Source organism: Indicator indicator, chromosome 1, assembly GCF_027791375.1.
Source record: "Indicator indicator isolate 239-I01 chromosome 1, UM_Iind_1.1, whole genome shotgun sequence".
In the NCBI taxonomy this organism is placed as follows: Eukaryota; Metazoa; Chordata; class Aves; order Piciformes; family Indicatoridae; genus Indicator; species Indicator indicator.
In genome coordinates, this window is record NC_072010.1 from 1576693 (window position 1) to 1600124 (window position 23432).

The 23432-nt window shown below is 49.4% G+C and overlaps 1 protein-coding gene across 1 annotated transcript in view; it reads left to right on the forward strand.

The window, feature by feature from the left end:
* UVRAG (UV radiation resistance associated) overlaps positions 1-18932 on the forward strand; it is a 161870-nt gene extending 142938 nt beyond the window's left edge. Inside the window, exon 15 of the mRNA XM_054383915.1 lies at positions 18254-18932. Within this exon, the coding sequence (XP_054239890.1) occupies positions 18254-18932 (679 nt within the window). The remainder of the gene's footprint in view (positions 1-18253) is intronic.
* Positions 18933-23432: the final 4500 nt, after the last annotated feature.

The following is a 23432-nucleotide window of genomic DNA, read 5'->3' on the forward strand; positions in this document are numbered from 1 at the left end:
GTGATTCTGTGAAAACAGGGTCAGTAAAGTATTTTCAGGTTATCCTTCTCATTACAGGAGAGGAGCAGGAACGTAGGGGGCTGTGAGGGGGTTTTCTTATCTAACAACATCCACTTGATCTGTCTGGTTTGTCTGGTTTTGCTTCTCTTCAGTTTCCTTTCCTACCACTGGAGCTGGGTTTTGCAGAACTTTTAAGTGCTGTCAAATCAGAGTCACACTGGTAAATAACAAACTTATCATGAGCAGGAGCATCTTCCACTAGATCAGGTTGCTCAAAGCTCTATGCAACCTGGCCTTGAACACTTCCCAGGATGGGACATCCACAACTTTTCTGGGGGCCATGAAAATGATCAGGGTGCTAGAGCCCCTCTGCTACAAAGACAGGCTGAGGGAGCTGGGGGTGTTCATCCTGGAGAAGAGAAGGCTCTGGGCAGACCTACTAGCAACCTGCAAGTACCTGAAGGGGGCTACAGGAAGGCTGGAGAGAGACTGTTTGCAAAGGCCTGCAGTGATAGGACGAGGGGCAATGACTTCAAACTAGGAAGAGCAGATTTAGGTTGGATGTGAGGAACAAGTTCTTTACCATGAGGGTGGTGGAACACTGGAACAGGTTGCCCAGGGAGGTGGCTGAGGCTCCATCCCTGGAGATATTCAGAGTTGGGCTCAACAGGTTAATCTAGTTGAGGATGTCCCTGCTGACTGCTGGGGGCTTGGACTAGATGCCCTTTGAAGGTCCCTTCCAACCCAAACCATTCTGTGATTCTACTCAGTTTCTCTTTGCACAGGACTGTTTTTAACTCCTAGCCTATGAATCATAGAATCCTAGAAACATAGAATCAGTCAGGGTTGGAAGGGACCACAAGGCTCAGCCAGTTCCAACCCCCCTGCCATGGCCAGGGACACCTCACACTACAGCAGGCTGCCCAGAGCCTCATCCAGCCTGGCTGCAAACACCTCCAGGGATGGAGCCTCAACCACCTCCCTGCACAACCCATTCCAGGCTCTCACCACTCTCATGGGGAAGAACTTCTTCCTCACCTCCAGCCTGAATCTCCCCACTTCCAGCTTTATTCCATTCCCCCCAGTCCTATCACTACCTGATAGCCTAAAAAGTCCCTCCCCAGCTTTCTTGGAGCCCCCTTCAGATCCTGGAAGGCCACAAGAAGGTCACCTCAGAGCCTTCTCATCTCCACACTGAATAGCCCCAACTCTCTCAGTCTGTCCTCATAGCAGAGCAGCTCCAGCCCTCTGCTCATCCTGGTGGCCCTTCTCTGGACACCTTCCAGCATGTCCATAGCCCTCTTGGAACAGAGGCTCCAGAACTGGATGCAGTACTCCAGGTGGGGTCTCAGCAGAGCTGAGCAGAGGGGGAGAATCCCCTCCCTTGCCCTGCTGGCCACACTTCTCCTGCTGCAGCCCAGGCTCTGCTTGGCTCTCTGGGCTGCAAGTGCACATTGACAGCTCCTGCTGAGCTTCTCATCCCCCAGCACCCCCAAGTGCCTCTCCTCAGGGCTGCTTTCCAGCCAGTCCCTGCCCAGCCTGCATTTGTGCTTGGCATTGCCTCCACCCAGCTGCAGGACCCTGCCCTTGGTCTTGTTGAACCTCCTGAGCTTGGCTTGTGCCCACCATCATCCTCACTTTTGCTTTTGACTCTCTGTATTTGTTCCAGGGACATCTCTAATTCTCTGCAGTCTGGAATGGAACTGAGTCCCCTAGATGTTCAGTGTAACTTAAATACATTTTTTTTTTTTTTGGTCAGGCTTAACCTCTTTCTCTGATAAGCATTAGTTTGAATTTGAGCACAGAATATTTTTTTTCCACCCCTTCAGATTAAAACCAAACAAAAGCTCCCACTTTGTAAAGAGCCCACCTACTTCTATCAAAGCACATCTGGCTTTAAAGTCTCTTCTTGTGAAGCTTTCACAATCTCCCTTGGTCTGCCTGGAGCTCTGGGGCATCCCTTGGCCCTGCTGAAGGTCTGCAGAGTCCAGTGCCTTTGCATCAAGCTTTCATTTGGTTGCTGCTGGGTCCCTTTCCCTGGTGAGATTTGTGTTGTTTTGGTTTCTCAGACGTGACACTTGCATGATTAATAAATGTTTTCACATCCCAACGTGCCTGATTTATGGCAGCAAGCCTGCAGGTCTACAAGCTCTGCTTCCCTCTTCATATCTCTCCTGGCACCTATATTCTGCTGTGTTTACTTTACTTCCCCCATTCCCTCCCTACTGCAAAATATTATTTGTACTGTATGTAGATGAAATCAGGACAGATCTTTATTTCCTGGAGAGCTACAGAATTGCCACAGCTTCTTTTGTTGTTGTTGTTGTTGTTCCTGATAGCACATTTTAAATGTTGACTCTGAAGGTGAAAGATGATGAGCCCAAGTTGTTGTTGATTTAAACTGTCTCACTTGTGGTCCTACCCTCCCCCCCCCAAAATCTTTTCTGTTTCCTTATGGGAATAATTCTCTTTCCAGTTTTTCAGCCCTGTAGTCTGTCTCATTGGGAAGATTAGCTTTTGCTGATGCAAAAGGCCCTGTGTAGTTTTTTTCTCTGCAGTTCTTTTCTACTGCAGTTTAGTTCAGCTTTTGAGATCAAATCTCTGCTTCACAGAATGCCAGGTTGGAAGGAACCCCAAGGATCATCTGCTCCAACCTTGACTTTTACTTCCTTGTAGCCTGTACATTTTGGAAGTTGTTTGAATCCTTTTTGCATGTTCAGGTTGCTCTTGCCCAAGCCAAGCCCTTTAGATCATGGCTGCCTTACATCAAGAGACTCTTTAGTTCCCTTTCCTCGTTCTTCAGCTTCATTTGATCTGCTCTAAACTTTGAGGGATAGAATTTGTGGTCATTAAGGGCAACTAAAGTACACGCTGCAGACTTGAATCACAGAATGTTAGGGGTTGGAAGGGACCTGAAAGAATCATCCAGGTTGCCATTGGCCTTCTGTGCTGCAAGCTCACCCTGCCTGCTCCTGGCCAGCTTCTTGTCCATCAGCACTACTGAGTCCTTCTCTGCAGAGCTGCTTTCCATCACCTCCTCCCCCAGCCTGTATTGATAGTGAGGATTGTTCCAGCACAGTCCAACCCCTGCCAGAGCAGGATCACTCAGGGCAAGTCACACATGAACACATCCAGGAGTGTTTTGAATGTTTCCAGAGGAGACTCCACATCCTCTCTGGGCAGCCTGCTCCAGGGCTCTGTCACCCTCACAGTGACTAAGTTTTCCCTCTGCTCCAGTTCCCAGCCCCTTGTCCTGTCCTTGGACATCCCTGAGCAGAGCCTGGCTCTGTCCTCCCCACACTGCCCTGCACATCTTTATCAACTGGAATGAGGTCACCCCTCAGGCTCCTCTGCTCCCAGCTAAAGAGCCCCAGCTCCCTCAGCCTGTCTTCAGCAGGGAGATGTTCCACTGCCTTCAGCATCTCTGTGGCTCTGTGCTGGACTCTTGGAAGCAGTTCCCTGAAGTCCTTCTTGAACTGAGAGGCCCAGAGTGAGATTTTTTTTTTCCTTAGTGAATAGGCTTAGCTAATGCTGGCAAACATAAGATGCTCCTTTACAAGGTCTTACCTGTAGCCAGGGAGATGTCTTTTTGAGCCTGCATGTGAAAGCTTTGCTCAAAACCACCTGAGTGCCAAGACTTCAGTTGGTTTTTCCAAGGCATGTCTTGGTTTATACACTGCTAGACACTAGAAGAGCTTGATGAGGGGGACTTGGGGGTGCTGGGGGATGAGAAGCTCAGCAGGAGCTGTCAATGTGCACTTGCAGCCCACAAAGCCAAGCAGAGCCTGGGCTGCAGCAGAAGTGTGGCCAGCAGGGCAAGGGAGGGGATTCTCCCCCTCTGCTCAGCTCTGCTGAGACCCCTCCTGGAGTACTGCATCCAGTTCTGGAGCCTCTGTTCCAAGAGGGCTATGGACATGCTGGAAGGTGTCCAGAGAAGGGCCACCAGGATGAGCAGAGGGCTGGAGCTGCTCTCCTATGAGGACAGTCTGAGAGAGTTGGGGCTGTTCAGTCTGGAGAAGAGAAGGCTCTGAGGTGACCTTCTTGTGGCCTTCCAGGATCTGAAGGGGGCTCCAAGAAAGCTGGGGAGGGACTTTTTAGGCTCTCAGGGAGTGACAGCACTGGGGGAATGGAATAAAACTGGAAGTGGGGAGATTCAGAGTGGACATGAGGAAGAAGTTGTTCCCCATGAGAGTGGTGAGAGCCTGGAATGGGTTGTGCAGGGAGGTGGTTGAGGCTCCATCCCTGGAGGTGTTTGCAGCCAGGCTGGATGAGGCTCTGGGCAGCCTGCTGTAGTGTGAGGTGTCCCTGGCCATGGCAGGGGGGTTGGAACTGGCTGATCCTTGTGGTCCCTTCCAACCCTGACTGATTCTAGGATTCTGAGGGAACTGGGATTGTTTCATCACCATAAGTGGAGGCTGAGGGGAGACCTCAGCACACTCTGCAACTACCTGGGAGGAGGCTGAAATGAGATTGGGCTTGGTCTCTTCTCACAGGTAACAAGTGACACAGGACAAGAGGAAACAGCCTCAAGGGAGGTGCAGGTTGAATGTTAGGAAAAATTTCTTTACAGAAAGGGTTGGACAATAGGAAACTTTTTTCCCAGCAAGAGTGGTCAGGCACTGGAATGTGCTGGGCAGGGAGGTGGTTGAGTGCCCAAGCCTGGATGTGTTTCAAGGTGGTTTGGATGTGGTCCTTGGGGCTCCTGTTTAGGGGTGAGCCTTGTACACTAGGGTCCTGGCTTGGACTTGGTGGTCCTGAGGGTCTTTTTCAACCTGAATATTTCTTGTGATTCTCTGGTTCTCAAGCACTGGAACAGGTTGCCCAGGCTGGTGGTGGAGTCACCATCCTTGGAGGTATTTAAAAGCCACCTGGATGTGGTGCTGGGAATGTGGTTTAGTGGTAGGATTGCAAGCTCTAGGTGAGGAGTCAAAGGATTCTTCCATCCTCAACAGTTGTACTGTTGGAGTTCAGAAAACCTTGGTAGCTCAATTTATGAAGCTGAATGTATTCAGCTGTCAGGAGAGCTACCAGGATGATGAAGGGACGGGAGCTTGTGCCCTATGAGCAGAGGCTGAGAGCCCTGGGGCTGTTCAGTCTGGAGAAGGTTTATAAATATCTGAGGGCTGGGGGTCAGGAGGGAGGGGACAGGCTCTGCTCAGTTGCACCCTGTGATAGGAGAAGGGGCAATGGACATAAACTACAGCACAGGAGGTTCCACCTCAACATGAGTCCAGTTTGGGGCTCCCCAGTTGAAGAGAGACAGAGAGCTGCTGGAGAGAGTCCAAGGGAGAGGCAGGAGGATGCTTAGGGGACTTGAGCATCTCCCCTGGGAAGAGAGGCTGAGAGGCCTGGGGCTGTTTAGTGTGGAGAAGAGAAGGCTGAGAGGGGATCTGATCAATGTCTCTCAATGTGTGAGGGGTGGGTGTCAAGGGGAGGGGGCCAGGCTCTTGTGGGTGCTGCACAGTGATAAGCCAAGGAGCAATGGAGACAAACTTGAACAGAGAAGGTTTCAGCTCAACAGGAGGAGAAACTTCTTTGGTGTGAGGGTGACAGAGCCCTGGAGCAGGCTGCCCAGGGGGGTTGTGGAGTCTCCTTCTCTGGAGCCTTTCCAAACCCCAGCTGGATGCATTCCTGTGCAGAGTACCCTAAGTGATGCTGCTCTGGCAGGGGGGTTGGACCTGATGATTTCTTGAGGTCCCTTCCAACCTCTGATATACTGTGAGACTGTGATGAGGAGGAACTTCTTCACTGGGAGGGTCCCAGAGCACTGGAACAGGCTGCCCAGAGAGGTTGTGGAGTCTCCTTCTCTGGAGACTTTCCAGCCCCATCTGGATGTGTTCCTCTGCGACCTGTGCTGGATTCTATGGTCCTGCTCTGGCAGGAGGGTTGGACTCGATGATCTTTGAAGGATCCTATGTTTCTTTAAAGGATGTGTGAGAACCTAGCTGCCATGAGGCACAATTTCACCTCATCCTGAGGCTGGCAGCCTCCCCTCAGCAGCCCTGTGGCTAGGGTGGGTTCTTGGAGCAGTAATCTCGGAGAAGGTGAGAAACGATTATTGCTTTTTAGCACACTTGACATGAGGCTGGCTCAGGGCTGGCTGCACTTGGAGCTTCAAACAGTTCAGATGGCTACACACCAACTTAAACACCTTCACTTCAACGTTGTTGCTGCCATGAGGTCATAGCTTGCAACCAAAAGAAAGAACAGAAAAATCCAGCGGTGTTTAAGGGTTTGGGTTTGGGCTTTGTTCTTTTTCTTTTCACTGGTTTGGTGTTGGTTTGTTTGGAGTTTTTTTTTTTTTGGAGGGGGGGGGGGTTTGGTTGTTTTGTTTTTTTTTTCTTCTCAAGTATTCTCATACCAAAGAGCTGTAGCTGTGGGGTTTGGCTTTTAGCCAGACAATCAAGATTTATTATTTTGACCAGCTGTGATCCAATAATGTCCCTCAGAGGAAACATTTTGTGGGGAGGAAAAGATACATATTTGAGGTTGTGAATTGTATTCTGTCTCTCAGACTGCTTTACAGTTCCTCCCAGCCCCTTGCAGGCAGATTAAATAATCACAAAGTGGAGCTGACTGAAGAGGCTCTTTCTCTTCATCAGAGCTGCTAACAAATTGCAGCCAGAGCCTCTTTGCTAGGAAAAGGTTAGAAATGTGTGTCCTGCTTCAGCTGCTTTGTCTCACCTCTTTACACCACAGGGTCTCTGCCTTCTGCTTTAGATCTGTAACAGTGCCCAAGCAGACTAATTATTAACTAGTGAAAAGGAAGATCCTGGGGACAAAACAGCTTCATTGTGGATTTGCTGCCAGTAGAACTCACAGCTGAAGGTAGCCTGTTGTGAACTGGCTTTTGAGATTTGGATGTAATCAAAATATGGAGAATAGGTGATGATTTAATTCTCCTATCTAGCATGTCCAGTACATCTGAGATCCCTCTCCCTCTCCCCTTTCCCCTCTCCCCTCTCCCTCTCCCTTCCCTTCTCCCTCTCTTCTCTCTCTCCTCTTCTTCTCCTCTCCAAATCTAAAAATCCTGCATCCTGGCAGGATCTCTGTGTGCTCCTATACAGAATCACAGAATGATGGAGGTTGGAAGTGACCTTTGGGGATCATTTAGTCAACCCCCCTGCTAAAGCTGGGTCACCCACTGCAGCTTGCCTGAAATCACAATGTCCAGGTGGGTTTGGAATCTCTCCAGAGGAGACTCCACAACCTCCCTGGGCAGCCTGGGTCAGGGCTTTGTCAACCTCAAAGTAAATAACTTTTCCCTTAAGTTCAAATGAAACCTCCTGGGTTCCAGTTTGTGCCTGTTGCCCCTTTTCCTGTCTCTGTGGACCACTGAAAAAAGTCTGGCCCCATCCTCTTGGCCATCATCCTTTAGATATTGATCATCATTGAGAAGATCCTCTCCTCAGGCTGTTCTCCAGGCTAAAGAGCCCCAGGTCATGTTTATGAAGCTAATCCCATCCTATTCATAACTTTTGGCAGCAGTAGATGGTTTCAGAAATCACAGAGAATGTTGTGGGTTGGAAGGGATCATTAAAGGTCCCCCAGTGCAAGTCCACTGCTGACCTGGAGTGGGTCCAGGGATGGGGCATCTCCCACCTCCCTGGGCAACCTAGGCCAGTGTCTCACCACCCTCAGTGTAAAGTATTTCCTTCTTCTCTCTAGTCTGAATCTCCCTCTTCTAGTTTCCACCCATCACCCCTTGCCCTGTCCCCACAAATCCTGCTAAAATGTCTGTCCCCAGGTTTCTTCTACTGAAAGGGCACAAGAAGGTCTCCCTGGGGCTTTCTCTTCTCCAGGCTGAACAACCCCAGCTCTCTCAGCCTGGCCTCACAGCAGAGGGCTTCCAGCCCTCTGATCATTGTTGTGTCTCTCCTCTGACCCTGCTCCAACAGGTCCATGCCTCTGCTGTGCTGAGGACTCCAGAGCTGGCCCCAGCACTCCAAGTGGTATCTCAGCAGAGCAGAGGGCCAGAATCCCTTCTTTTGACCTGCTGGCCACACTTCTTTTGCTGCAGCCCAGGACACTGCCCACACATCTCAAGCAGCTTAAAAACTGGGGTTTGGTTGGTTGGTTTTTTGTTTTTTTTTTTTTTCAGTCTTAAGCTCCCTTTCACTGCCTGTAGTTGAAGGAGCCTGGCTGCAAGGGCTTTTTGTTCTGATTCATTAGTTGGAGTGTTTGCATGATAAATGAAGATCGTTGCTGCTTTGCTGCCTTCTGGGGCAGCCCTGATCTACTCTATTAGCTGGGAAGTTATTTTGGAGTGGAGGGAGATTGGCTTTGTATTGCTGCTACATTCAGGCTGTTAGATCACTTAGTATAGATCATTCTGCCACTTCAGCTTGCTAAGGAAGGGAAGATTTGTTTTGGCTGCTGGACTAAAGAGGTATTGTTCAGGCATACATAATGTGTTGGCTTGAGTAGCCCTGTCATAACAAGCTCTTGAAAAAACTCTCCTGGTCCTGCAAACTAATTAATTTCTCACCCATTTGCCTCTTCAGACCTGGATTTTACCAAAAGAATTTGAGCAGCTTGCTTTTGGGGTGGAACTTCAATTCCTGTGCCACCCAGAAGAGTTGGTAAAGCTGCTTCTCTCCAGCTAATTAGACACACCACAGCTTTCTTGTTGGTTTACTCAGACACTTAAATGTCTTCTGCTGCTGGCTGTGCCTTCTGCTGCCTGGAAAAGTGGCTGTTGTGCCTGAACTGGGCTGAAGGTAATCTGGGGTTTGGCAGCTTTCACAGAATTGTCAGGAGTGGAAGGGACCTCAAGGATCATCCGGTTCCAACCCCCCTGCCACAGGCAAGACAGTTTCCACTAGATCAGTTTGCCCAGAGCCACATCCAGCCTGGCCTTAGAAACATCCAAGGATGAGGCTTCCACCACCTCCCTTGGGCAACCTGTACCACTGTCTTACCACCCTCATGGGGAAGAATTTCTTCCTAATGTCTGATCTACATCTCCTCTCCTTCAGCTTGGATCCATCCCCCCTCAGTCCTATCACTCCCTGACACCCTCAAAAGTCCCTCCCCAGCTTTCTTGTAGGCCCCTTTCAGATACTGGAAGGCCACCAGAAGGTCTCCTTGGAGCCTTCTCTTCTCCAAACTGAACCACCCCAACTCTCTCAGCCTGTCCTCATAGGAGAGGAGCTGCAGCCCTCTGCTCATCCTTGTGGCCCTTCTCTGGACACCTTCCAGCACTTTGTGCCACACTTAAGTCTTTGCCCTTTAAAGAGACTGAGCTAAGAGAAATTAATATGGGCAAATTAGAAGTGTAGTCCAGCACAACAACTAGGAGCAGCAGCTACAACTTACTCAGACTGTGAAGAGTTTGCCTGTCCAGGAAGGGATCCTACAGGAAGGCTGCAGAGAGACTTTGGCTAAGGGTGTCTAGAGGCAGGTGAAGGGGGAAGGGTTTGAAGCTGAGGCAGAGCAGGGTTAGACTGGAGCTGAGGAAGAAGTTCTTCAGTAGGAGTGTGGTGAGACTCTGGCACAGGCTGCCCAGGGAGGCTGTGGATGCCTCCTGCCTGGGGGTGCTCAGGGCCAGGCTGGATGAGGCAGCTGAGTCTAATTGAGAGGTGACCCTGCCCGTGACAGGGAGGTTGGAGATGATCTCTGAGGTCCCTCCCAACCTAAGCTATTCTGTGATTCTAAGATGACTCTGCTGTCTGCAGGGGAATTTGGCTTGATGACCTCTAAAGATCCCAAACCATTCTATGATTCCTAGCCTTGCTTTTTGGTGTTTCACATCTGCCTCTTCAGGAGTTTAGGATCAAATCTAGGATTGCTTGCTGCTCTTCTTTCACTACATGTCCTTCTCACCTCACATATCCCTTACTTTCTGAGATCTTGCATCTTGTACTACAAGACTGCCCAGGGCAGTGGTGGAAACCTCATCTCTGGAGGAATTTAAAAGATGTGTAGATGTGGGGCTGAGGGACATGATTTAGAGGTGATTTGGCAGTCTTGGGTTAATGGTTTGACTTATTCATAGAATCAGCCAGGTTGGAAGGGACCTCCAAAGATCATCCAGTCCAACCCCCTCTGCACTCAACTAGATCAGGCTGCCCACAGCCCTGTTGAGCCTCACCTTGAATATCTCCAGGGATGGGGCCACAACCACCTCCCTGGGCAACCTCTTCCAGTGTTCCACCACCCTCATGGTACAAAACTTGTTCCTAATATCTAACCTAAATCTGCTCTGCTCTAGTTTGAAGCCATTGTCCCCTGTCCTGTCACTGCAGGCCTTTGGCAACAGGCCCTCTGCAGCCTTCTTGTAGCCCCCTTCAGGTACTGAAGGTTGTTATTAGGTCTCCCCAGAGTCTTCTCTTCTCCAGGCTGAACACCCCCAGCTCCCTCAGGCTGTCCTCATAGCAGAGCTGCTCCAACCCCCTGAGCATTTTTGTGGCCCTATCTTAAAGGTCTCTGCCAACCTAAATGGTTCTATGATGCTAGACAAGAGAGCTCACTCCAAACCTGTCTATAGTTCAGGCTGGACCCTCCTCTAAGTGCCTACACCTCAGGCAAGAGCTTTCATCACTAAAGTATTCTGTAAAGAGTAGAGAGCCTTGTGACTATCTTGAGAAACAATCACCTGCACTTAAATCCACAAGGTGCAGCTTGAAATTCTTCCTGGATTTGATTTTTCTCTCTTAAAGGCTTGTTTCAACCTGTGGTGGTTAAAGGAAATCTGAAATGGTAGAATTTGTTCTTCTTCTATCACTGATTCTCTTCTCCCAGGTAATTAGTGACAGAACAAGAGGGAATGGCCTCAAGGTGTGACTGGGGAGGTTTAGACTGGACAGTAGGAAAATATTTTCCCAGCAAGAGTGGTGAGGCACTGGAATGTGCTGGGCAAGGAGGTGGTGGAGTCCCCAAGCCTGGCTGTGTTTGAAGGTGGTTTGGATGTGGTGCTTGGGGCTCTGGTTTAGGGGTGAGCCTTGTAGAGTAGGGTTTTGGGTTGGACTTGGTGACCCTGAGGGTCTTCTCCAACCTGAATGTTTCTGTGATTCTGTAATTTCCTGTGAACCCTTTCTTGTCATTGGGCCCAGATCAGGAGACAGGAAGCCCTCCCTGCATGTGCTGCACAGCTGATGCTTTGATGTCAAACTCTTCCTTTGCAAAGCAGAGGAAACATTCAAGGGCAGGTTGGAAGTGGCTCTGAACAACCTGTTCTAGATGAAGATGTCCCTTCTCACTGCTGGAGGATTGGGCTAGATGACCTTGAAAGGTCCCTTCCAACCCAAACCATTCTCTGATTTCTGCTCTTGCTTCTCTATTTTTACTTTTTTTTTTCTTTGCTTGAAGTGTGTGGAGTTGGTTTCCTGGAATCTGCAGCCCTTCTGGATTGCAGTTCACCAGGAATACTTTCCCATTTGACTCATCCCTGGCATCTTTATAGAATCAAAGAAGAATGTTTTTTATCATTGCTTCTGCTGGGAATGGGATCCTGGAATCAGTTCTGGAAACAGCCAATTCTCTTTTTTAGGGGGGGCAGGGATGGCAGTAATTGATCTTCAAGCCTGAAAAGAAATCATAGAATTAGACTCATAGAATCAGTCAGGGTTGGAAGGGACCACAAGGCTCAGCCAGTTCCAACCCCCCTGCCATGGCCAGGGACACCTCACACTACAGCAGGCTGGCCAGAGCCTCATCCAGCCTGGCTGCAAACACCTCCAGGGATGGAGCCTCAACCACCTCCCTGCACAACCCATTCCAGGCTCTCACCACTCTCATGGGGAAGAACTTCTTCCTCACCTCCAGTCTGAATCTCCCCACTTCCAGCTTTATTCCATTCCCCCCAGTCCTGTCACTCCCTGAGAGCCTAAAAAGTCCCTCCCCAGCTTTCTTGGAGCCCCCTTCAGATCCTGGAAGGCCACAAGAAGGTCACCTCAGAGCCTTCTCTTCTCCAGACTGAACAGCCCCAACTCTTTCAGTCTGTCCTCAGAGCAGAGCAGCTCCAGCCCTCTGCTCATCCTGGTGGCCCTTCTCTGGACACCTTCCAGCATGTCCATAGCCCTCTTGGAACAGAGGCTCCAGAACTGGATGCAGTACTCCAGGTGGGGTCTCAGCAGAGCTGAGCAGAGGGGGAGAATCACCTCCCTTGCCCTGCTGGCCACACTTCTCCTGCTGCAGCCCAGGCTCTGCTTGGCTTTCTGGGCTGCAAGTGCACATTGACAGCTCCTGCTGAGCTTCTCATCCCCCAGCACCCCCAAGTCCCTCTCCTCAGGGCTGCTCTCCAGCCACTCCCTGCCCAGCCTGCATTTGTGCTTGGGAACCTCTGGAGATCATACAGCCCAACCTTCCTGCTAAAGAAGTTTTGCCTGGATCAGGTTGCACAGGAACGTGGCCAGGTGGGTTTTAAAAGTCTCTAGAGGAGGAAACTCCACAACCTCTCTGGGCAGCCTGGCCCAGTGCTCCACCCTCAAAGTGGAGAAGTTTCTTCTTAAGCTCAAGAAAAACCTCCTGTGTTCTGCTTGGTACCCAGCATGCAGCCACTGCTTGTCCTGGTTTCTGTGCCTCAAGGTGGGACCTTGAAGCATCTTGCTACATCTTTTTGATGGGACATGCACGTCAGCATGCTACATGCTTTCAAGTGGAAGGGAGATAATTCATCCCTGTATCTGGAATGGGGAAAGAGGTATCTTGGCCAAAACCCTGGGCTGCATCAAAAGCAGCATGGCCAGCAGGCTGAGAGAGGAGATTCTGCCACTGTGCTCTGCTCTGCTGAGACCTCACCTGGAGGACTCTGTCCAGCTATGGAGCCAACAACACAGTGGGAACACAGAGGAGGCCACAAGGATGATCAGAGGGCTGGAGCACCACTCCTGTGAAGACAGGTTGGGAGAACTGAGGTTGTTCACCCCAGAGAAGAGAAGGCTCTGAGGAGACCTTGCAGCTGCATTTCAATGTCTGAAGGAGACCTATAGGAAGGCTGGGGAGGGACTGTTCAGAAGGACCTGAAGTGATAGGATGAGGGACAATGGTTTGAAACTGAAGCAGGGGAGATTTAGGTTGGACATCAGGAGGAAGTTCCTCATGATGGAAGTGGTGAGACACTGGAAGAGGTTGCCCAGGGATGTGGTTGAGGCCCCATCCATGGAGACATCCCAGATTAGACTTGATGTGTCCTTGGGCAGCCTGCTCTAGTTGGAGGTGTCCCTGCTTACTGCAGAGGGGTTTGACAAGATGACCTCTGAGGGTCCCTTCCAACCTGATGCAGTCTGTAAATCTTGCACTGAAAGTCACCACCTGCTTGACTGCAAAGTGTCTTACAACTTGGACAATGATTTGCAGTAATCAAGCTACCACCTGAACAGGAGTAATTAGTTCACATAAACACAGGATGATGATGTGCCCTGGGATCCAGAGAAGTGCCTGGGATGAACCTGGCTCTGTGAATAGATCCACAACTTGGAATTTTGGGTAAATTCCCAAAACTTGACATTTCATTGTGAAGTTCTCTACTCAATGCAGAGCAAAATATCTTTTTTTTGGTTGGTTGGGGTTTTTTGCTGCATTTTTCTGTTTCAGCTGCAAACACAGAGCTTGGCTTTATTTCCTGTGCTCACTCCTCAGGAGGATTGAGCCAACCTAGAGGAAATAGGAAAAAGTTTCCTTAGCTAAGATTTAAGAGAAAGCAAATCTAATCAATTAAGAGAATCATAGAAAGTTGGGGGTTGGAAAGGACCTTTCAAGGTCATCTCATCTAACCCCTGAATATTCTGAGTCTCATTTGCTTTCTGAATCAAGGCAACAAGAGCTAAGCTGGAGGAAGAGGAGGGGGAAACAGACCATGCCTGTTATGTCTGTAGTGCACGTTGTGGAAGGTCACAAGTGTCCCACCTCAGCTTCTTGTGTTTGTCATATTGTGTAATTTTGAAGTAAATGGTTTGTTAGGGAGAATAGTTCTGCTTGGAGGAGAGCTTTGAGGTCCTCAAGTCCAACCATTAACACAGCACTACCAAGCCCACCACTAAGCCATGTCCCTCAGCACCACATCTTTTCATGAGGCTTTTAAACCTCTCCTGGGATGGGGACTCTACCACTTCTCTGGGCAGCCTGGTCCAGGGCTTGGCAACGCTTTGGGGGAAAAAATTTTCCCTCATGTCCATCCTAAACCTCCCCTGGTGTAACCTGAGCCTGTTCATGTTCTATTGCTTCTTACCTGGGAGAAGAGATCAAGCCCATTTCATTACAACCTCTTTTGAGGTAGTTGTAGAGAGCCAGGAAGTCTCTCCTCAGCTTCCTCTACTCCCAGTTCCCTCAGCTGCTCCTCACCAGCCCTGTTCTCCAGACCCTCACCAGCTTTGTTCCTTCTCTAGACCTGCTCCAGCCCCTCAGTGTCCTTCTTGGAGAGAAGGGTCCCAAATCTGAACCCAGAATTCAAAATGCAGCCTCACCAGTGCCCAGTGGAGAGGGACAAACACTTCCCAGGTCCTGCTGGCCACACCATTTGTGATGTGCAGCTCTCACTGGCATCCATGGCACTCACTGCTTTCTTTTTCCTTCTGTTAGGAATCCTCTGGAACTTTGCAGACAAAGCTGCAGATGCCACACAGAGTTTGCATTGGAAAGGTCCAAAACAGCAGCTGAAATCTCAGCAGAGAGTTGCTGCTTTTGCTGCCAGCTGCATGTGTGGCACAAATCTCTTTGTTGTCCACAACTGTAGATGCTGGAAAGTAACTTTTCCTTGAGGGAATTTAAAGGGGGTTTTTAATGGAAGGGAAGGAAGCTCTGCACATTGTATTAAGGGGCAGCCTGGGAGGAGGTAAGATGGGAGAGGAAATTAAAGAGCAGTGGTACTTCATGCTGCCTTCCCCTGGGGGTGCTTACTGCTCACAGGGGGACTTCATGAGACCATAGCATCATTCTGATTGGAGGAGGCTTTTCAAGTTCATCAAGTCCAATCATTAACCCAGCACTGCCAGGGGCACCACTAAACCCTGTCCCTCAGCACCATTTTGGCACATTTTGCAGTCTGGCTTTGTCCTATTTACAAAGTGGAGCAAAAAGGGGAAAAAAAAAAAAAGGTGAAAATAATGTGGGAAAAGATCCATGCTAGGGACTGCTCCTAACTGTGATTCCAAGATCATACAATCATAGAATGGTCAGGGTTGGAAAGGACCTCAAGGATCAGCCAGCTCCAACCCTGCTGCCCTGAGCAGGGACACCTCACAGCAGATCAGGTTGCTCAGAGGCACATCCAGCCTGGCCTTAAAAACATTTCAGGGATGGAGCTTCTACCACCTCCCTGGGCAACCTGCTCCAGTGTCTCACCACCCTCAAGGTGAAGAACTTCTTCCTAACATGCCCCTGCAAGACAGGTCCCACTTGAATCACTGAGTCACAAAATGATAGGGTTTGGAAGAGAGCTATGGAGATCATCTAGTCCAAACTGCCCTGCCCAAGCAGGTTCACCTAGAGCAGGTTGCACAGGAATGCATCCAGATGGGTTTGGAATCACTCCAGAGTTGGAGATTCCACCACCTCTCTGGGCAGCCTGCTCCATTGCTCCACCACCCTCGAAGTAAAGAAGTTCCTCCTCATGTGTAGGTGGAACTTCTTATGCTCAAGATTGTGCCCATTACCCCTTGTCCTGTCACTGGGCACCACTGGGAAAAGACTGGCCCCATCCATGGACAATGACCTTGGAGTCCTAGTGGACAGCAAGTTCTGCATTGGACAGCAATGTGCTCTTGTGCCTAAGAGAGCCAATGGCATCCTGGGGGGCAGCAAGTTGGGGCTGTTCAGTGTGGAGAAGAGAAGGCTCTGAGGTGACCTTCTTGTGGCCTTCCAGGATCTGAAGGGGCTCCAAGAAAGCTGGGGAGGGACTTTTTAGGGTGTCAGGTAGTGACAGGACTGGGGGGAATGGAATAAAGCTGGAAGTGGGGAGATTCAGAGTGGAGGTGAGGAAGAAGTTCTTCCCCATGAGAGTGGTGAGAGCCTGGAATGGGTTGTGCAGGGAGGTGGTTGAGGCTCCATCCCTGGAGGTGTTTGCAGCCAGGCTGGATGAGGCTGTGGCCAGCCTGCTGTAGTGTGAGGTGTCCCTGGCCATGGCAGGGGGGTTGGAACTGGCTGAGCCTTGTGGTCCCTTCCAACCCTGACTGATTCTAGGATTCTATGATTCTAAGTATGTCCAGCAGGGCTAGGGAGGTTCTTCTCCCCCTCTGCCCTGCTGAGAGCACAGCTGCAATCCTGTGTCCAGTTTGGGGCTCCCCAGTTGAAGAGAGACAGAGAGCTGCTGGAGAGAGTCCAAGGGAGAGGCAGGAGGATGCTTAGGGGACTTGAGCATCTCCCCTGGGAAGAGAGGCTGAGAGGCCTGGGGCTGTTTAGTGTGGAGAAGAGAAGGCTGAGAGGGGATCTGATCAATGTCTCTCAATGTGTGAGGGGTGGGTGTCAAGGGGAGGGGGCCAGGCTCTTTTGGTGCTGCACAGTGATAAGCCAAGGAGCAATGGAGACAAACTTGAACAGAGAAGGTTTCAGCTCAACCTGAGGAGAAACTTCTTTGGTGTGAGGGTGACAGAGCCCTGGAACAGGCTGCCCAGGGGGGTTGTGGAGTCTCCTTCTCTGGAGCCTTTCCAACCCCAGCTGGATGCATTCCTGTGCAGACTCCCCTGGGTGATCCTGCTCTGGCAGGGGGGTTGGACTCGAGCATCCCTGGAGGTCCCTTCCAACCTCTGATATTCTATGATTCTGTGATCCTCCTCACACCTACCCTTTAAATATTGATCAGCATTGACAAGATTGCCCTTCAGTCCTCTCTAGGCTTTCTTCATGAGAGATGTCTTAGTCCCCTCAGTTTCTTTTAACTGGAGTTGATGAAGGAGGCTCTTAGTGGCAGGAGTTGTATCTTGGAGTTACAGATCCAGCAGGTCAATACTAGCCCTATTTTTATGATTTTGGTTTAAATTTGGCAGGAAAATGACCCAGCTGCTAATGTCCAACATGCAATTTGCATGCAGAGTGGTGATTATGTTTGGAGAATTATTAAGCCAATGAAGGAAAGTTCACATAACCCATCCCAGATGACACCAAGCTGATGTTCCAAATCCTAGAACCTGAGACAGTGGAAGTGGGATATTAAACATTAAAATCAATCTTGTAAATTAAGCTTGATTAGTTCGTGTTCCTCAGGAAACTGAGGTAGATGTTTGTCCAAAAAATAATATTCTGGAAGGATTGGCACAGAAAAAACAGAAGATCTGGCAAAAAGCACAGAATGTTAGGGGTTGGAAAGGAGCTCCAATGATCATCTAGTCCAACACCTGCCAGAGCAGGATCATTGAATTCTCAGGGTTGGAAAGGGCCTCAAGGATCATCCAGTTCCAACTCTCCTGCCATGGGCAGGGACACCTCACACTACATCAGGTTGCTCAGAGCCACATCCAGCCTGGCCTTCAAAACCTCCAGGGATGAGGCTTCCACCACCTCCCTGGGCAACCTGTGCCAGGCTCTCACCACCCTCATGGTGAAGAATTTCTTCCTAACATCCAATCTGAATCTACCCATTTCTAGTTTTGTTCCATTCCCCCCAGTCCTATCACTCCCTGACACCCTAAGGAGTCCCTCCTCAGCTTTCTTGTAGGCCCTTAAGATACTGGAAGGCCACAAGAAGGTCTCCTTGGAGCCTTCTTTTCTCCAGACTGAACAGCCCCAACTCTCTCAGTCTGTCTCCACAGGAGAGGTGCTCCAGCCCAGAATCACCTGAAGTAGGTCGCAGGAAAATTAGTTCTCTGCAAATAAAGAGCAAAGTGAGTTGAGGTTTGTTTGTTTTCCCTTCTGCAGCTGTCAGTGAAGTCTGCTGCTGGAAGAAAAAGTTTTCTGGTCGAGGATTCAGCCATTAGGACTCACATTTCAAGAGTTTATGGTGGCCCAGTGCAGGCCATAAATACATAAAGATGTGGTCAACAGTCATAATTCATAATGTGCCCCTATAAAATGGTGTTAACAGTCCAAATTAACATAGTGTGGTGGTTGCTTGGATGATTGGCTCCTCAAACCATCGAGCTTTGCAAATGTTCCTACCCCATCTCAGCACTCTGCAGTCAAAGCTCTCCTCTGGGCTGTCTTCTGTAGCTCACAGAGCATTAAACACGTTTGGGGTTTTAGCACTTTTAGGAGACAAGTAGTTGGCCAAAGGCAGCCAAAGGAGTTGTGATCAAATAATTGCTCCAGCCTTTGGTTGAACATCTGTCCTGCTCCCTGAGCCTGCCTGACAGCTGTGGTTTCTCCTTTCCTCCTTTTGCAGTGATCGACACCACACATCCAACGCGATTCCCGTTCCAAAGAGACAGAGCTCCAGCTTTGGCAGATTGGATCTTGGCTTTTCCAGTGGGCTTCCTTCTCCAGATAAAGGACTCCGAAAACGAGCCAGCACAGGAAATGAAAGACTGCAGCACAAAACTCCTCCTCCTAGCTACAACTCTGCTTTCACCCAGCCCCTCGCCGGCACCGCCCGCGCAGGAGAGCTCCAGAAAAAACCTGCCTCCATATCTTCCTCCTTGGATACCTCCATGGACTCCTCAAAAGGAAATACCAAGAAAGGGGAGAACTTGTCCAGCAGTTTAAATGGAGAAAACAATACCCAAGACCAGCAGGAGCCTTTCCTAGGACACAGCAGTGCAATAAATGGTGACTGCTCTGGCACCACCACCAGCACCGAGCAGCCCTGTGAGTTCCGTCCCTCCCCGGCTCCCGTCCTCTGCTGCACCGTGGAGCAAGCGGAGGAGATCATGGGGCTGGAAGCCACAGGGTTCAGCACAGGAGATCAGCTGGAAGACTTTAACTCCATCCCAGTGGAGCATGCTGTGGCAGTGGAGTGTGATGAACAAGTCCTAGGGGAGTTTGAGGAGTTCTCTCGGAGGATCTATGCACTGAATGAGAACATGTCCAGCTTCCGCCGGGCGCGCAAGAGCTCCGACAAGTGAGCTGGCAACAGGGATTTGGTAGCAGCCATTGAGGGGAAATCAGTGGTCTGGGATAGAGAGAGAAAGAGAGAGAAAATTGCACTTATTCTTTATATTAATTATAAAACAGAATAAATAAAGAAAGAAAAGCTAAAGCTTATTCCTATGGTGTTAGACGAATGGACTCGAGCACGATAACACAGTCACAGCCCAGGTAAATTTGGATTCTGCTTCCAGCCCCTCTCAAGCCTGGAATTTGTAATCTGGTGGAAACATTTTCATTCTAGGCATTGGAATCCATTTCTAAAGGCTTTCCTGGCAACAGCTTTGAGTGCTGATCAGGCCCTCCTTTGAATATTTCTTTGTTTCTTAATTCTTATTTCGAGTGAAATTTATTTTTAATCTTGTCAGAAGGAAACAAAATGACAAAGTTAATTTAAAAGTAGCATAAATGACCATTGATGGCAAGAGCTCTTTGCCTTCTCCCCATGTGTTTCCTTGAGCAGTGGAATCAGTGTTACAGAAATGCCAGGATTTAGGTATAATTTGACAGCTTTCTCTTGCCTGTGCTCTGTAACCTTTGAAGTTCCAGTTTGCCCTGATGGCTCTTCAGCTGGTGGTGTAAACTTGCCAGAGAGTGAGCACCTGTGAGATTTCTGCAGTTTCCTTGCACCAGATTCATCAGAAATGACTTTTTTTTTTCCTTCCCCCCTCCTTTCCTCCATACTCACTGCCCCAACCATAGAAGCCTTGAGGGCTAAATCCTCTCTAAGGTTTCATCCCAAAGCCTCAGCCTGACCATTCCCCACCTCAGTCAGGTGCAGACCTCAGCAGCAGAGACCTAACAAGTGCAGCTGCCAGCCTCTGAGGTGTCCATGGAGACAGCTTGCTGCTGTGAGGTGCTTCACAGGTGGCTTCCAGAAGCCCCAGCCTGGAAATCCAGTCAACACTTTGGAATTAGGTGAATTTGTGGGATGGCTCCACCCTCTGCAGAAAGGAGGCACTTTTAATCTTTTCATCTACATCAATATCCTCTTAACCATCTGGACTTGGAGGAAAGGAACTTCCAGCAGTGCAACTGGAGGTGTGGGTTGCTCTTAGGAAGGTGACCACTGGCACACATGTACAGCTGCACTCCTGGGAAAGCCATTTGTGATTCCTGGTGTTCATTCCAGTTGGCATTTCATCACTCTTGCTTTCTCTTCTTGTATACCCAAGAATCAGGGCTCAGCTGTGAGCTGTCCAACCTATAGCAGAATAAAAACCACTTCATCATACCTGCCTTCTTCTTTTCTTTTTTTTTTTTAACTCTTCCCTGCTCTGTGCTTTCTTTTTCAACCAATGACTTAGTCTCTCCTAACTTCACCCCCTCAGACTAGCCTAAATTTAACTTTTTCAGACATGGGTGTGTATAATCTTCAACTCTCTGTTGTCCAAACCAGGTGTGGATGTGAGAACCACATCATAGCACTGTTCTAGACTCTGCATTTCCCTGGGCAACACCTTCGTGATTGTATTCTAATGGTGTTCACATTTCTTCTGTTAGCTTCTGAGGGTTGTGTCTGTGATGGAGCTGTTGGATCCAACCTTTCTGCAGTGATTCATAGGCTGTGGTCTGTCCCAATGTGACGTGCTAGGTGGAAGTACTCAGAAGTAGGGACCTCAGGGCTGTAAGGTGGTGAATGTGATTCCAGGTGGACACCTTCACCAGTATCTTCTCCCCTAAGTAAGCTCCTCTGTTCCAACCTCATGAAAAACTTCCAGTGCTACAGCAGCAGCTTGGTGTGCATCCATCAACTTGGAGAAGAGTTAGGTAGGAAGTTCTCACTCTGCTTTGGTGTGTAGGGAGCTCAGCACTCCTTCATGAAGTTGTTCTCACTGTGCTTTGATGTGGAGATGGAGAAAGGAACACCCAAAAGCTCAGCACTTCAGGCCAGCAGAGAAGTTGTCCTATGTTCAAGTGCAGCAGCAGCTTGGTGTGCATCCATCATCTTAAGAGTTAGGTAGGAGGTTCTCACTGTGCTTTGGTGTGGAGGGAGAAATGAAAACCCCAAATCTCTGCACTTCTCTATGAAGTCATTCTCACTGTGCTTTGGTGTAGAGAGGTAGAAATGAACACCTTAAATCTCAGCACTTCAGGCCAGAAGAGAAGTTGTCCTATGTTCAAGTGCTGCAGCACCTTGATGCACATCCATCATCTTTGAGAAGACATGGGTAGGAAGTTCTCACTGTGCTTTGGTATAGAGAGGGAGAAATGAACCCCCCCAAAGCTCAGCACTTCTTCCTGCAGTCATTCTCACTGTGCTTTGGTGTGGAGATGGAGAAATGAACCCCCCAAAGCTCAGCACTTCTTCCTGCAGTCATTCTCACTGTGTTTTGGTGTAGAGATGGAGAAATGAACCCCCTAAAGCTCAGCACTTCTTCCTGCAGTCATTCTCACTGTGTTTTGGTGTGGAGATGGAGAAATGAACCCCCTAAAGCTCAGCACTTCTTCCTGCAGTCATTCTCACTGTGTTTTGGTGTGGAGATGGAGAAATGAACCCCCAAAAGCTCAGCACTTCAGGCCAGAAGAGAAGTTGTCCTCTGTTCCAGTGCAGCAACAGCTTGGTGTGCATCCATCATTTTGAGAGGAGTTAGGTAGGAACTTCTCACTCTGCTTTGGTGTGTAGGGAGCTCAGCACTTCTTCCTGAAGTCATTCTCACTGTGCTTTGGTGTGGAGCTGGAGAAATGAACCCCCCAAAGCTCAGCACTTCTTCCTGAAGTCATTCTCACTGTGCTTTGGTGTGGAGCTGGAGAAATGAACCCCCCAAAGCTCAGCACTTCTTCCTGAAGTCATTCTCACTGTGCTTTGGTGTGGAGATAGAGATGAACCCCCCAAAGCTCAGCACTTCTTCCTGAAGTCATTCTCACTGTGCTTTGGTGTGGAGATAGAGAGATGAACCCCCCAAAAGCTCAGCACTTGGCATGAGGCAGCCGTAAGAGCAGTCGCCCTATGCCTGTATCTTACCACCTTCTGACAGCAGCATGATTTGAGGTGAAGTTGGGGGATGAGAGCTGGCAGGCTCCAAGCAGCACAAGGCCTGCTTGTAGGCACTCTCATGTGCTCCTTAGCAGAAAGCTTGTGTGTGGTGGTGACTTCTCAAAGCAACCCAAAGAGCCGTGGTGAAGCGGCCGTGCCGCCGAGTTGGGCACGCAGCCTCTCGGTGCACTTCAGCACCACGTCCAGTTAGGATCCTTAGAGCATCAGCAGGACTCGTTGGATGGATTTCTTTGTTTTCTTTTTGTCCTTAGTTGCACATTTTCTCAGGTTGTGTCCAACCAAGTGGAGTCCAGCCCTCCTCCCAGCCCTTGCTTTTGAGCTCTTTGAGCCCCGTGGTGGTTGATGTGTCCAGCACGGTGGTTGAGTCCTTGCACAGAGCTCCTCTGAAGGGCTTTCTCTGGATGCATCCTGAGTTGCCCTTAAATTGTCCCCACGTTTCTTCTTCTGTCTTCACCACTTTCTTCATGTAGAAGGTGGTGTGGAGTGGGATGGAGTCACAGAGCTGATTAAAGCACCAAGCAGCTCCTGGTTGCTGTGAGGATGGCAGATTGGACAGACCTCAGCCCCCTCACGCCTTCCTCTCTTGTGGGATTATTTCTACCCCCCCTCCTCCCCTCCCCTTGTAAATTACTTAGTGGGAGAGAAACAAATAGTAAGTTTGGAGGTGAGGTGATGTGTGTGCTTTAAACTGTCAAGAACCTCTCAGCTCCTGCACAGCTGTGACACTGTTAAAGGTCTGCAAATGTCTTCAAGTGGAGAAAACATTTCATTGCCATCTTTTTCATTCCTCCTTTCCCCCTTCCTTCCCCTCCTCACTAGGAATTCCTAAGATTTTTGAGAATATTAGTTTTGGAAGATCGCATCCCCCTCTATTTTTCTAGCAAGCACAACAGCATTGGCTTCTCCTTGCTTGACCAGGTATTTAAAATAAGCAACAACTCCAGAGTATCCCATAGTAAATGAGACCTTCAGGCTATGTTGGTGATTGCAGGAAAGCTCATCTGTATTTATAAAATAAAACTGATTAGTATCTCTCATCTCCTGTGTCTCCTTCCCTTGATGGCTCCTCTGTGTTTGCTTGCTTTACTACCCCTTCTTTGAACCACAATCATCAAGTCATAGAAGTGGTTTGGGTTGAAAGGGACCTTAAAGAGCATCTAGTTCCAACCCCCCTGCCGTGGGCAACCTTCCTGCTAGACCAGGTTGCTCAAAGGCCCATCCAGCCTGGGGTTGGAGCCTCTACAGTTTGGGCAACCTGTTCCAGTGTCTCACCACCCTCATGGGGAAGAATTTCTTTGCAATGTAGTATTGGACTAGGGGGAATGGAATAAAGCTGGAAGTGCGGAGATTCAGACTGGAGGTGAGGAAGAAGTTCTTCCCCATGAGAGTGGTGAGAGCCTGGAATGGGTTGTGCAGGGAGGTGGTTGAGGCTCCATCCCTGGAGGTGTTTGCAGCCAGGCTGGATGAGGCTGTGGGCAGC